Consider the following 14,571-nt stretch of genomic DNA (forward strand, 5'->3'; position numbering starts at 1 on the left):
GAAATAGGTAACAAGAATCAGTGCCGAATCGAAAAGACGCCAATATCTCACAGTAACAGCAGAGGAGGAATACATGAAATTCCCCCAGTGTCTCTTGACAATCCCATATATTTCTGTGTGTCAAAATGTGTCATTTACAGGGTCAGACACAACAAGTCCATGATTCCTGTGGAGTTGAATATAGTGTGCATTAATGGCCATTATAGTGTGCAATTATGCCATTATAACATAGATACATTAACACAAATGACCATCATTTGAGTTAAGGTATTACCAATGGGTAATAATAGAACGGCATGCTTCAAAATGGACTGCAATGTTTTCAGAAGGGATAAGCTATTTAGGTCCAGACAGAAGGAGAATCGCTAGAGCTGACGCTAGCCACAGGAAAACTAGAGTTTAACTACACGTTCTATACAACTTAATCAAACAAACTATAAAAGCATTAAATAATTCAGAAAACACACTTCTAATCTAAATAATGTGTACTCAGAAATAATTCATGTGTAATCAATGCATGTATAATTGAACTAATACAGTGATGGAAATCATCAGCCAATGCAAATACAAAATGGAGGGCAGTTAGTATTAGGATTTATGGGGGAGGCAAAGAGAAAATAGCTTCGTATGTCAACTAGTACATTTTCTTATAGACGCTCCTACACATACACGGCAAGGAAGAGACGAGAGAGGGACTAACTGACCTCGAAGAGCACGTTGTAGGTTGTCATGCTGAACTGGTTGGAGTGGAGCATCAGTCGCTCGTTGAGCAGGGAGAAGAGGCCGTGACCCAGCATGACCTCTGACTTCCTCCTGGAACAAAGGTCAAGGGTCAAATGGTCAGTGAGTATCCATTGACATTTGGTACCAGCGCATTGATCACTGTATCCACACAGTGTATCAGCGTATCGTGTTGCACTTAATTACATGCAAACATTTTAACTAGACAGTTAACTATAAATTCACAAAAGCGTTTCTTGGCACCATTGTATAGTATAGCACGCAATGTTTCCAAAATGGTGGGCAGTACATATTCCATTTTGGGTTGTCGGTCAAGGACTGGTTGAGGACCGACAAGGAAAATTCCTGAAGCCATAGGGTGAGTCACGGACTATGAATGTTTGTGAACCACCGCTTGTGTAAGCTTAGCAGTGCTTCAGAACACAGTTGAACACAGTTGAAAGACATGAAAAAAGCACCCCTGCAGAGGTCTGTCAGGACCCTTCAAAGACATGTATCCCTCAGAGCTTTCATCTCCGAGTACCATTCATCTGTACATATTCTGGGATGATAAAGCTAGTATAGTCAGACAGCAAAGAGTCTGACTGTCTAAGACTTTTTCACTAAGGCCCCCCTTCCAGCATTAGGGAACATCCTCTAAACATGCACGCATGCCCCACGTCTATTTCTAAGGGCACAAGCACTGTTTATGACAAACTGTTCCGTCACCTCTTGTAGGCGGAGAGAAAATGTTGCAAACTTAAAGCGTATTTCCTGCAATTTTACTCTTTTTTTTGTTTTCATGGGGTGCAGAGCAAATGTTGCAGTTTTAAAGCATGCCTAATGTGTATTCATGTGATATTTTTGTGACTCAAACATTACAACAAAATCTAAGGGCTAAAAAAAACAAAAAAATGTTAGCTGACATCGGCTAGTTGACAAATTGTAAATAGCTCTCTAAGGTCTGCAGTGACTGACATGACAAGAGGAACTGCTGATGCACTACCCAATATGTCACCTTGTGCATTCTACTATACAACTTTCAAGAGTAAGTTTAGTAAGGGGGGGGTCCAATGAGACTGGGGATGAGGCTGGGGATGAGGCTGGGGATGGGACTGGGGCTGGGGATGGGGCTGGGGCTGGGGATGGGGCTGGGGCTGGGGATGGGGCTGGGGATGGGGCTGGGGCTGGGGATGGGACTGGGGATGGGACTGGGGATGGGGATGGGGCTGGGGATGAGGCTGGGGATGAGGCTGGGGATGAGGCTGGGGATGAGGCTGGGGATGAGGCTGGGGATGGGACTGGGGATGGGACTGGGGATGGGACTGGGGATGGGACTGGGGATGGGACTGGGGATGGGACTGGGGATGGGACTGGGGATGGGACTGGGGATGGGACTGGGGATGAGACTGGGGATGAGACTGGGGATGAGACTGGGGATGAGACTGGGGATGAGACTGGGGATGGGACTGGGGATGGGGCTGGGGATGGGACTGGGGATGGGACTGGGGATGAGGCTGGGGATGAGGCTGGGGATGAGGCTGGGGATGAGGCTGGGGATGAGGCTGGGGAATAAGCACTACCACTGATCAAAAGTTTGGGAGATGAAAAAGGAATCAGTAGAATTGGAAATATAGCCTCAGAGACCTGCACTGTATTTCATCCTGGGTTGTTTTCTTTCGACTCTGACATCTTATTCGCTGAACCAAAGGAGGATTACGAGTGGCTAATTTGTTAACTAAAACACTTCTACACAACTAGAGGCAATTTACTCTCCAGAGAGAGAGAAATAGAAAGGGCTTTAATACCAGCTATTCATTTTACTACAGTACGCAGGCTGAACGAGGATTAGATATCGACCTCCACCTGAATGAGACCCTTTTCTCTGTAGATACTCATCTCCGTGATGGGATTTGGCTCTTAGAAATATACAACTGAGGAGAGGCCATTTTGAATTGAAAACCCTTTTGGCTGCCTAAAGGTAAATTACTATAGAATAGGAATAATTACATCAATGACTGAGTCCTCCTTTAATCTGGAACAAATATACTTTTAAATGTCCAAGGCAGAATTGAGTGCTTTTGTGTGACCAAGCGCACAGACAATTGTTAATAATATCCTACAGACAAGAGTACAAGGTAAGTGACAGCAACATATTAGAGTTCTTACTTAGCGGGCAAGTGTCGGAGGAAGTAGCCCAAGACTTTGAGTGCCTGAACTCTGATTCCTTCACTGTTGGAAGCCAGCAGCTTGTAAATGGCCCTGTACAGAAACAAAGAAAAACACATGAATAACAAATGTCACATATTTAAGCAAATTTAAACAGTATCTCAAATTATAAAACCTAAAACATTTACAGAATCACTTCATGACAGATTATATCTGCTTTGTGAACCTACTATACAGTTGTATAGGACACCTACTTTGGTCGTAAAATAGAGGCGGTTGGAGCCTTTATGAGTGCCTAGTAAAATGAGAAGGCACCCAAAATGTGCGTCAGACAAAGATTTTCAGAAGCCTTTAAAATGGGCCTATATCAGACATCAGCCCAGACATGCATGGTTGATACACTACATTTAACCCTCTGTGACAGAGAATGCAAACAGGGTGACTAAATAAGCCAGATAAATCATGCGTGCCGTCGTCGCTGAATGTCAATAGTCCTGCAGATGAAGGATCAAATGAAGCCAGTAAACCTTCTTTATTGGCCTCAGTGTCATCTGGCTTCATTTTGGCTTCATGAAACACAAACAGAACCACAAGGGCACGTCTGAAATGGCACCCTAGTCCCTTTATAGCCTCCGGCTAAAAGTAGTGCACTATTATACAGGAAATAGGGTACCGTCTCCGGCACTACTTCGAAGGCACACACAAAGTAGGCTAACATCACAACGATCTTGTTCTCAGAGGCCGCAGGGCCTGCGGTGGAGTACGCGCCACCCGTTGCCATGGGAGATGACGTTATAGTTACAGTACCGTCATAGAAGTCAAATGACTAGAACGGGGCATTCCCATTGAAGTTCTACGATGGGTGGTGGGTCATTCTGTTCGTGAAGCTCACCGTACTCCGTTGCGCTGATCAAAGGCCTGCACCATGGAGCCGTGATGCTCCGACATCAGAGCCACCAGCAGCTGAAGCACATCCATTAGATTGTCGTCCTGGGAAAAGAAATAAAGTTGTACTGAATTGAATGAATCAGATGAGGGAGGAGGCCCTGTTGTTAGCATTATTAGCAGTATGATAAATAGTGTGTGCGCGCGCTAATGGGCTCGCAATTAGCATGGCCTTTCACTGCGGAGTCATGCAACCCAACGAGAGATGAATGGTGTGGCTAGTGGGTGTGCTGTTACACCATGTATCATCATGAAGCAGACACCAAAAGACACCCTACTGTACAGACACCCACATGGATGCAGAGTACCCACAAAACACAGGCATTGACCATGTAAGTGCAATAATTAATACTGTTTATTTTCGCACTAATTATTGATTAATTGGTGACACACAACATCAAAGATCAAACCAGTGCACCGTTTCCATCTTGATTAGTAATGGTCGCTACGGAAACAGATCATTAGTCATTGATAAGAAATGTTGATGGAATGAATAATTCATGGGAACAACACAATTATCTGATGAATGAACAATCCATAGAAGACTGCAGAACTCCTGAAGGAGAGCGGTTAATTCCCTTGTTCCTGCAGGGATTATTCCTGCTTGTTTTACAGCACCATTATTTCTCTATGCATCACTGCAGTGTAAACACAGAGGCTTCTGTGAGGGAGGGCTTGGTGAAACTTGGCAACGGTTAAAAAGAGCCCGGTCGTTTCCCCGGCCCAGTGTGATTGGTCTGTCTATCTATCTATAGCAGAGAGGAGAGAGGGTCTGGGAGGCCGGAGCTGTTGGCTTAGAGTGCCACCTAGTGGGCAGTTTTATACCTCAAAACTGTAAAGGCGCATCGAGTAAGGACGAACAGGAATTACTGGAGAGTGGTACTGCATGGTGGAGCTGCATACTCACAACACAAATGGGTTTTTTGCTGTTTTTTTTTTAAACAATAAAGTATCTATTGTATAAAAGTAGTGCAGTGTATGGGACATGATATTTTTGAATGATGTTGTAGTTGTAACCTCATGCATGGTGAGCAGGTAGTTGAGAATACTCTGAAGCTCATCTTCCTTCACTCCGTAATCCTGAAAATAGATCGTACAGAATATAAATCAAACTCTTCACCGATCATAGCTATTGTAGATTAACATAAGGTGTAAAAAAGTGAAATATATATATTATTTTGAATATCAAACGAGATTGTCACTATATACACTAACCTTCATTATGAGTTGTTTCACAAACAGCAGCAGAAAAGCTCTGAGAGAGTGGATCTCCTTCTGATTGGGTCTCGGACCGTCTACACACACAGTCACACACAGTCACACAACGACACACACACACACACACACACACACACACACACACACACACACACACACACACACACACACACACACACACACACACACACACACACACACACACACACACACACACACACACACACACAAAGTCATTAGAGAAGGTCTGTTGTCAAAAGGATGTTATTTAGGACGCGATGCAGAGTGCACAGCTGTAGGTAGACAATACAACATGTTTATTCTAGGTTTAGCAGACAACATAGAGGTACAAGAAGGACAGGAAAGCACATTCTGCAGGGGACACAAAGGACTGGATGATGTAGCCAGTTTCACACAGTAAAAGTAGCGTGCTGCTCAACTTCCATGGCAACACTACAGCAACACTGGTCTGGGGGAGGAGAGGTATCGGTCTGTCTCAGTGTGTGTAGAAAAGTGTGTGTTAGTGGAAATATGAAAGAGTGCGGTGTGTGTGTGTGTGTGTGTGGGGAGGCATGTGTGTGCTCTCTTACCGAGGCCCTTGGGCGTGACTCCGCTGCGGTCCTGGGGGTTGACGACCCAGTAGTAGTACTTGAGCGTGTGCATGACCTGCAGTACCGTGCCCACCCTGCGGATGGCGTTGTAGATGGTCACCGTGCTGATGAACTCGGTCGACAGGTAGGTGTACAACGCCAACTGCACCTGGGGGGGTGAATGCACGCGCATACACGTAAGGACACACACACTCAACTAACCGGTGCCCCCGCACATTGACTCAGTACCGGTACCCCCTGTATATAGCCTCGCTATTGTTATTTTACTGCTGCTCTTTAATTATTTGTTACTTGATATATTATTATTATTATTATTATTATCATTTTTATCTATTTTTGACTTAACACTTATTTTTCTTAACACTGCATTGTTAGTTTAGGGCTTGTAAGTAAGCATTTCACTGTAAGGTCTACACCTGTTGTATTCGGCGCATGTGACAAACAACATTTGATTTGACGTGAAAACCCCAGCTAGAGGTGAGGCAGAAATAAAATCCAATAGCCTAACCTACTGAACAGTGGGCTGTCTCTCTCATGTACGGGAGGAGAGATACAAGGACTAGAGATTGAAAGGATGATGGTGGGATGGACAGAGGTTGGTGGGTGGGTGTGTGTGTGTGTGTGCCTGTCTACACGTCACATGTGTCCGTGCATTCATGTGCCTTCCTGCTTGCACAACTGTGTCCTTGACTGTGATGTCACCGTGACTGTGTGTGTCACCGTGCGTGCGTCTACCTGCCTGCACATGTGTGTGTTCCTGTGCCAGTACCTCTCCTCTCTTACCTTGGCAGGGGCATGGATCCAGATGGCAGGGTTGAACAGGATGTGGTCACACAGCTGCTTGAGCAGCAGGACGCCGTTCTGCAGGTTGCTGAGGTAACGGGCGAAGGCCAGCACGATGTCCAGCACGGACCGAGTCACATGCACCTTGGAAGACTACAGAGGAGGGAGGAGGAAGGGAGGAAGGGATGGAGCAGAGGACACCCACAGAGAGAAAGGTGAATCAGGTTAACTCTCTGTCTAACAAGCCCACTGTCAGCTGTAACCTCTAAATGCAGCTAACGGGGGGGGGAGCAATTAGGGCCTTAGATGTAAATAGACTTTTAGAGTCACCTATATATCTGGCCACACACACGCGGACACAATCAACAAGCTACCAGATGTAGGGGCGTTTAGCACTGGTCTCAGAACAGACAAATGCAGTATGGAATTGGAGGGCAGAGCACTGAGGCTGAAGGACAGACAGCTCAATATCTGCTCCTCTCTGATGTAATGGACAGAGTGCTGGGAAATCATATTATCCACCTTTCAATTTCAGCACAGAACAGCAATTAGGACAGGCGAGAGGAAGATTACAGAGTGTGAATGTGTCTCTGGCGAGGAGGGTGGTGTGTGTCACGTCTCTCACCTTCTCCAGAGTGTAACCGATGACCAGGAAGCCCTTGCAGGCCAGGACCTGCTCTTGCATAGCCACAGAGTTCTTCAGCAGCTCCATCACAAAGGACAGCAAGGTGCAACTGGGGGGAGGGAGAGTGGTTAGCTGCTGAGTAAGAGAGTGGTTAGCTGCTGAGTAAGAGAGTGGTTAGCTGCTGAGTAAGAGAGTGGTTAGCTGCTGAGTAAGAGAGTGGTTAGCTGCTGAGTAAGAGAGTGGTTAGCTGCTGAGTAAGACTTGCCCCATACAGAGTATATCCTATAGCTATTGTCTAAGATAATGAGGGTGTCACCATTCTACCATTCTACTGTGAGGACACAATCTATGCAACACCTTCCCCTTGAGGGCAGACCAAAGCCATGACTGAGAACATTACTCAAGGACTAGGGGCACTCATATTCACAACTGGTGTCCAGGTTTAGTGAGTAGGACAAGACAACATCACGCATGGTTGAATCCATTGAATTAACAAAACAACTTCTACTTAGTGAAAGCAAAATACTCGAGACTACAGGGCGAGTTCAAACACAGCCCCACCAACACAATGCACTTTCTCCCACATGGCTACGCACGGACGTGTACAGCATTTTTAAAAGAATTTAATAAAGTAAATCGATCGATGAATCAAAAGAGAGTAGTCCACTACCAGACAGAGGTGTCCAGTTCGTCGCTGGTGTGCTGGAGGTGATCCAGCTGTGCAAACAGGGGGAAGAGGACCGGCACTCCCCCGATGGAGTGGATGGCACTCTGGACCGAGTGGGTCACCACAGCCTTCACATCCTGAAGAAGGGAGGAATACATACACAAGGATCAGGGGTATAAATAGAGTGCACTACTTTTGAAGGGAGTAATACGGTAGAACCAGAACCCTATGGGAACCCTATGGACTGTAGACAACGGCTGGGTCTCGTCAGTCTGCTTCAGCTTTCGTCTCAGGTGGAAAACATTTCACATTTCTCCCTTGTACATCTGGTGTGGCGTTGAAAACACAGTGTAACTCCTCTGAACATCTGTCTCCTTTACAGCACTATTACACCTGTCGCTAACGGTGACCGGCTGAGTGGTGGGCGCGTTACCGTGACGATGAGTTAGTCTCTGAGGCAACATGGCTCAGGTGTCTAGTCTGTTTACCCTGATGAGGGTTTTGCTAAATGAGTTCTGTGGATAGAATAATTTCGACGTTTCTTACTGTCAGATCCCACAGTAGCTAAATGTGCTATAATGAGCAAGGCCCTTTTCCTCATGCGTTTACGGTTCTGTCTACCAACTAAACAAGCCATTAGTCATTGTGAACACATATGTAGAGGACACTAATCTACAGACACACGTCGATGAATGGAAGACTGACAATGTGCTAACAAATACTAAACATGTTGACCTAAATAGAGGGTGGGAATGAGGAATAATATAGGAAATTATTAGTCTATAGGCGATGGGGTCTGTGCGTGTGTGTGTGTGTGTGTACAAACATACCGGCCGAGCTGCCTCAGAAAGACAAAAGAGCTCATGCCTTGACTAAACGCGCTGTGAGGCTCAGAGACAAAACTCAATTACAGTGAGAGAGACAATAGGAGAATTCAAAGTAATTAAATAAAAAGGACAGCTGTGTGTGTGTGCGCGCGCGCGCTGCCAAGGTCTTCCTAATGTGCATTTAATCAGGCCTGCAGACGACCTTCTGTGATAAAGAAAGTCAAAAATATGGATTTGAATGAGAGTTGGAGAGAAATACATTTCTGAAGCACTTTCATTACAGTACTTGTCATCTAGTTGTGGCTACCTAGAACTTACATGGTAACAAGTAGCCACTAGAACGTGCCAATTTACTTTACCTCGTAAATAAATTAACTCATCATCCTCAGTAACTTCAAGGTCAAATAAAGTATTGTATAATATAATAAAGTGCTTAAAGAAAACTCAGGAAACACCACCTTGGTTCAATATAGAAACAACTGGTAGGCAGATCTGTAATAGAACAGGGTAGTGTTCTGTTCCCAGCCTGCTAGCCAGCCAGGTGCAGTGTGCTTCATTCTCACCTCTATCTTAAAGGAACAATCCACCCAAAAACACTCATTCCTTTTATTTACAGTGTTAAATAACACGACTATGTGAGAACAATACTTTTTAGGAACAAATGTTTCATTTTAGTGTTATCATAAGGTTGGTAGCAACATGGAAAATCGTTGTGGAAGTCTGTTGTAGCTCAAGTTTACTGCAAAATCCACAATGCAATGCTCTCTATGGGCTGGCTGGATAGCTAGCTAGCAAACGTAGCTACACACAACAATACCAAACGCAAAATCAGAATGTGAAGTAGCTAGTTTGCTGTAAAATCCCCTAAACAAACTGCACTATCAATGTAGGAGACGACAACCTCACTATGTTCAACCTGCAGATCCATGTCAAATCAAATTCTGTTGGTCACATACACGTGTTTAGCAGATGTTATTGCGGGTGTAGCGAAATGCTTGTGTTTCTAGCTCCAACAGTGCAGTAATATCTAACAAGTAATATCTAACAATTTCACAACAATACACACAACTCTAAAGTAAAGGAATGGAATTAAGAATATATAAATGTTTGGACGAGCAATGTCAGATCGGCAGACTGAGATACAGTAGAACAGAATACAGTATGTACATAACAGATGAGGAATGCAAAATATGTAAACATTATTAAAGTGACTAGTGTTCCATTATTAAAGTGACTAGTGTTCCATTATTAAAGTGGCCAGTGATTCCATGTCTATGTATATGTGCCTCACAGAGTGGAGTCTGAAATTCGCAACGGCAGATATACTTTTGAGGAGATGGGAAACGTTTCCCATGCTACATCAATGGGCTACGCGGTGCATTCTGGGCATTTCTGGGAGTTGGATACGTTCCCAACCAGCAGACTGTCGTTGGATTCCCATCTCCTTTCTCTAATCTCTATGACAACAGCACCATGCAATGCACTCTGGACTAAAGAGGCAGGCAAATGGGAAAAATGTGCTAGACCCTCCATTAAATTACACATTTCTAGAGGTAGGAATATCACAGAAATATGATCAATGGCTCATTGGAGAGAAGACATCCTCCCGAATTAGGACATCGGCCAGTATTGAAATCTGACATGTATGACAGGCATTTTCGCGATCTAAAAGTCCTATTCCTATTAACTTCCAGTGTAGTGAGAGAGACTTTATCACGGTGCTATGTCATACGAGACAGATTTCTGATAGCTTGAATGGCAATAATGGCAATGAAATCATGAAATGACACAGGGAATCGATAGAACATCACTCAGAGATGCACAAAAACAATATAACATTCAAAATGGGTGAACTTTTCCTTTAATTAGAAGTAGATAGAGCCTGATGAAGGTGCTTCCTTATCTGTGTGAAGGTGTGTGTGTGTGTGTGTGTGTGTGTGTGTAACAAGCGGCTGAGGCACCTGAGTAGGGGATATGAATAACCTGCAGAAGTGCCATTAGTCAGGGTGGATTAATAACTTTTTTCAACATTGACTAGATTTCTAGCTTAGATGGTATACATTTTGGTGTAGTAGCACTGCCAAAACCAAATTTCTATGCGTTTGTGTGTGTGTGTGTGTGTGTGTGTGTGTGTGTGTGTGTGTGTATGCGCACGTTTATGTCTGCGTCTGCGTGTGTGTGTGTGTGTGTGTGTCCGTACCTGCAGCATGAGAGCGTGTGGCGAGTGGACGAAGATGGAGGCGTTGTCCTTGGGGGAGGACTCCAGGCACAGCTGAGCGTCGGTGGCGTGGGGGTTGTAGGAGAAGGAGATGCAGGAGGACAGCTTGCCTTCGTACAGTAGGATCTTGTGGTGCTCAGCAAACATGAGGTCACTCTCAGCCTTGTACTTGAACGTGCCCTGAGAGAGACGGCAGAGAGGTCAAATCAATTAACAGGAAGGAGACTTGAGTGTGGCTTTCATTTATATTTTTCTGTTCGGTTTAAACCTTACACACTACTAGTGATAGTCTGTCGTGTATCTTGAAATAATCCATGATAGGAGAAAGGAGGAAGAGCCACAATCATTAATGTTTCACGTCAAACTGATGAGTGCAGACCTTTCTTGTTTGATCTATGGGGTATCCAAATGTCAGGGCGTTTTGGAATAGTGGGACTACTGAATACTGCATGATGACTGGGCTTTGCCTCTACCTACCTTGTAACCAGGCCCCAGCTGGTAGATGGCCAGGATCTGGGCTGCACTGAGGGCCTCGCCAAACAGATACACCGCCCCCATCTGACCACAGAACACACGGTTGGCGTCCGCCGTCTCTGACGAACCCAGGAAACACTTGTCGAAAGTCTGAAGGGAGGAAGGAAGGAAACAAGGAAGGAAACAGGGAAGGAGAATTGAACAAGCGTTAATAAAGATAACTATGACAACTCAAACAGCATGTCTGAGTGTGAATCAACACACCATCGGCATACAGATAACATACATTTCTATTCATCTGTTCCCTTCTGTATGTTTACTAGAGCATGTGTAAATAGGCAGGGGATGAGCTTAGCATTGTTATCGAGGAGGGAGAGATATCTCAATCAGCCATATCTACTGTAGGGTATGGAGGCCCTCTGTGACACTGTCACGCCAAGAGGATTGCATTAGAAAAGCATCTTCATTTGGCTAAAAGCTGACGTGAGAATCTTGTCTTCCGCACGAGAGACAGAGAAAAAGCATTCTGGAGAACCATGACTGAATCTCATACATACGAGTATGGGTATATCTTCAACTACACAACTCATTATGCAACTCATCTCCCTTCCCTGTTACAGACCCAGTTCCATCCATGTGAGGAGACCGAGAGAGAGAGAGAGAGAGAGACAGAGAGAGAGAGAGGCAGAGAGAGAGAGAGGCAGAGAGAGAGAGAGGCAGAGAGAGAGAGAGAGGCAGAGAGAGAGAGAGAGGCAGAGAGAGAGAGAGAGGCAGAGAGAGAGAGAGAGGCAGAGAGAGAGAGAGAGCAGAGAGAGAGAGAGGCAGAGAGAGAGAGAGAGAGAGAGAGAGGCAGAGAGAGAGAGGCAGAGAGAGAGAGGAGAGAGAGAGAGAGGCAGAGAGAGAGAGAGAGAGAGGCAGAGAGAGAGAGGCAGAGAGAGAGAGGCAGAGAGAGAGAGAGAGAGAGGCAGAGAGAGAGAGGCAGAGAGAGAGAGGCAGAGAGAGAGAGAGAGAGAGGCAGAGAGAGAGAGGCAGAGAGAGCGAGAGCGAGAGGCAGAGAGAGAGAGGCAGAGAGAGCGAGAGAGAGAGGCAGAGAGAGAGAGAGAGGCAGAGAGAGAGAGAGAGGCAGAGAGAGAGAGAGAGAGAGAGGCAGAGAGAGAGAGAGAGAGAGAGAGAGAGACAGAGAGAGAGAGAGAGAGAGAGAGAGAGAGAGGCAGAGAGAGAGAGAGAGAGAGGCAGAGAGAGAGAGAGAGGCAGAGAGAGAGAGAGAGGCAGAGAGAGGCAGAGAGAGCGAGAGAGAGGCAGAGAGAGAGAGGCAGAGAGAGCGAGAGAGAGAGGCAGAGAGAGAGAGAGGCAGAGAGAGAGCGAGGCAGAGAGAGAGAGAGAGAGAGAGAGAGGCAGAGAGAGAGAGAGGCAGAGAGAGAGGCAGAGAGAGAGAGAGGCAGAGAGAGAGAGGCAGAGAGAGCGAGGCAGAGAGAGAGAGAGAGAGAGAGAGAGAGAGAGAGAGAGAGAGAGAGAGAGAGAGAGAGAGCCAGAGAGAGAGAGAGAGGCAGAGAGAGGCAGAGAGAGCGAGAGCGAGCGAGAGCGAGAGCGAGAGAGAGGCAGAGAGAGCGAGAGGCAGAGAGAGAGAGAGAGGCAGAGAGAGAGAGAGCGAGGCAGAGAGAGAGAGGCAGAGAGAGAGAGGCAGAGAGAGAGAGGCAGAGAGAGCGAGAGGCAGAGAGAGCGAGAGGCAGAGAGAGCGAGAGGCAGAGAGAGAGAGAGGCAGAGAGAGAGAGAGAGAGGCAGAGAGAGAGAGAGAGAGAGAGAGGCAGAGAGAGAGAGAGAGAGAGAGGCAGAGAGAGAGAGAGAGGGAGAGAGAGAGAGAGAGAGAGAGGCAGAGAGAGAGAGAGAGAGAGAGGCAGAGAGAGAGGCAGAGAGAGAGAGAGAGAGAGAGAGAGAGGCAGAGAGAGAGGCAGAGAGAGAGAGAGAGAGAGAGAGGCAGAGAGAGAGGCAGAGAGAGGCAGAGAGAGAGAGAGAGAGAGCAGAGAGAGAGAGAGAGAGAGAGAGAGCAGAGAGAGAGAGAGAGAGGCAGAGAGAGAGAGAGAGAGAGAGAGAGAGAGAGAGAGAGAGAGAGAGGCAGAGAGAGAGAGAGAGAGAGGCAGAGAGAGAGAGGCAGAGAGAGAGAGAGAGAGAGAGAGAGAGAGAGAGAGGCAGAGAGAGAGGCAGAGAGAGAGGCAGAGAGAGAGAGGCAGAGAGAGAGAGAGAGAGAGAGAGAGAGAGAGAGAGAGAGAGGCAGAGAGAGAGAGGCAGAGAGAGAGAGAGAGAGAGAGACGAGAGGCAGAGAGAGCGAGAGGCAGAGAGAGAGAGAGAGAGAGAGAGAGAGAGAGAGAGAGGCAGAGAGAGAGAGAGAGGCAGAGAGAGGCAGAGAGAGCGAGAGGCGAGAGAGCGAGAGAGAGGCAGAGAGAGCGAGAGGCAGAGAGAGAGAGAGAGAGGCAGAGAGAGAGAGAGAGGCAGAGAGAGAGAGAGCGAGAGAGAGAGAGAGAGAGAGAGAGAGGCAGAGAGAGAGAGAGGCAGAGAGAGAGAAGAGAGAGAGAGAGAGAGGCAGAGAGAGAGAGAGAGAGAGAGAGAGAGAGAGAGAGAGAGAGAGAGAGGCAGAGAGAGAGAGAGAGGCAGAGAGAGGCAGAGAGAGAGAGAGCGAGCGAGAGCGAGAGCGAGTGAGAGGCAGAGAGAGAGAGAGAGAGAGGCAGAGAGAGAGAGAGAGAGAGAGCAGAGAGAGGCAGAGAGAGAGAGGCAGAGAGAGAGAGAGAGAGGCAGAGAGAGAGAGAGAGAGGCAGAGAGAGAGAGAGGCAGAGAGAGAGAGAGAGAGGCAGAGAGAGAGCGAGCGAGAGCGAGCGAGAGCGAGAGGCAGAGAGAGAGGCAGAGAGAGAGAGAGGCAGAGAGAGAGAGAGAGAGGCAGAGAGAGAGAGAGGCAGAGAGAGAGAGAGAGAGGCAGAGAGAGAGAGGCAGAGAGAGAGAGAGAGGCAGAGAGAGAGGCAGAGAGAGGTAGAGAGAGAGGCAGAGAGAGAGAGGCAGAGAGAGAGAGAGGCAGAGAGAGAGAGAGGCAGAGAGAGAGAGAGGCAGAGAGAGAGGGAGAGAGAGGCAGAGAGAGAGAGAGAGAGAGAGAGAGAGAGAGAGAGAGAGACAGAGAGAGAGAGAGAGAGAGAGGCAGAGAGAGAGAGAGAGAGAGAGAGAGAGAGAGGCAGAGAGAGAGAGAGAGAGACAGAGAGAGAGAGAGAGAGGCAGAGAGAGAGAGAGAGAGGCAGAGAGAGAGAGAGAGAGAGGCAGAGAGAGAGAGAGAG

At 46.8% G+C, this 14,571-nt stretch overlaps 1 protein-coding gene across 5 annotated transcripts in view; it reads right to left on the reverse strand.

Moving 5' to 3' along the window:
* The window catches only part of LOC106602365 (lipopolysaccharide-responsive and beige-like anchor protein), a 334,228-nt gene that overhangs the window by 250,659 nt on the left and 68,998 nt on the right, over positions 1-14,571 (reverse strand). For all 5 annotated transcript variants that reach the window (XM_045716597.1, XM_045716594.1, XM_045716596.1 and 2 more), the window contains exons 9-19: positions 11,261-11,407; positions 10,766-10,963; positions 7,742-7,875; positions 7,072-7,180; positions 6,447-6,599; positions 5,643-5,811; positions 5,050-5,129; positions 4,852-4,914; positions 3,782-3,879; positions 2,890-2,982; positions 705-813 (exon numbers count right to left, since the gene is read on the reverse strand). In XM_045716597.1, the coding sequence (XP_045572553.1) occupies positions 705-813; positions 2,890-2,982; positions 3,782-3,879; positions 4,852-4,914; positions 5,050-5,129; positions 5,643-5,811; positions 6,447-6,599; positions 7,072-7,180; positions 7,742-7,875; positions 10,766-10,963; positions 11,261-11,407 (1,353 nt within the window). The remainder of the gene's footprint in view (positions 1-704; positions 814-2,889; positions 2,983-3,781; positions 3,880-4,851; positions 4,915-5,049; positions 5,130-5,642; positions 5,812-6,446; positions 6,600-7,071; positions 7,181-7,741; positions 7,876-10,765; positions 10,964-11,260; positions 11,408-14,571) is intronic.

This window comes from Salmo salar, chromosome ssa04 (genome assembly GCF_905237065.1).
Source record: "Salmo salar chromosome ssa04, Ssal_v3.1, whole genome shotgun sequence".
NCBI classification, from domain to species: domain Eukaryota; kingdom Metazoa; phylum Chordata; class Actinopteri; order Salmoniformes; family Salmonidae; genus Salmo; species Salmo salar.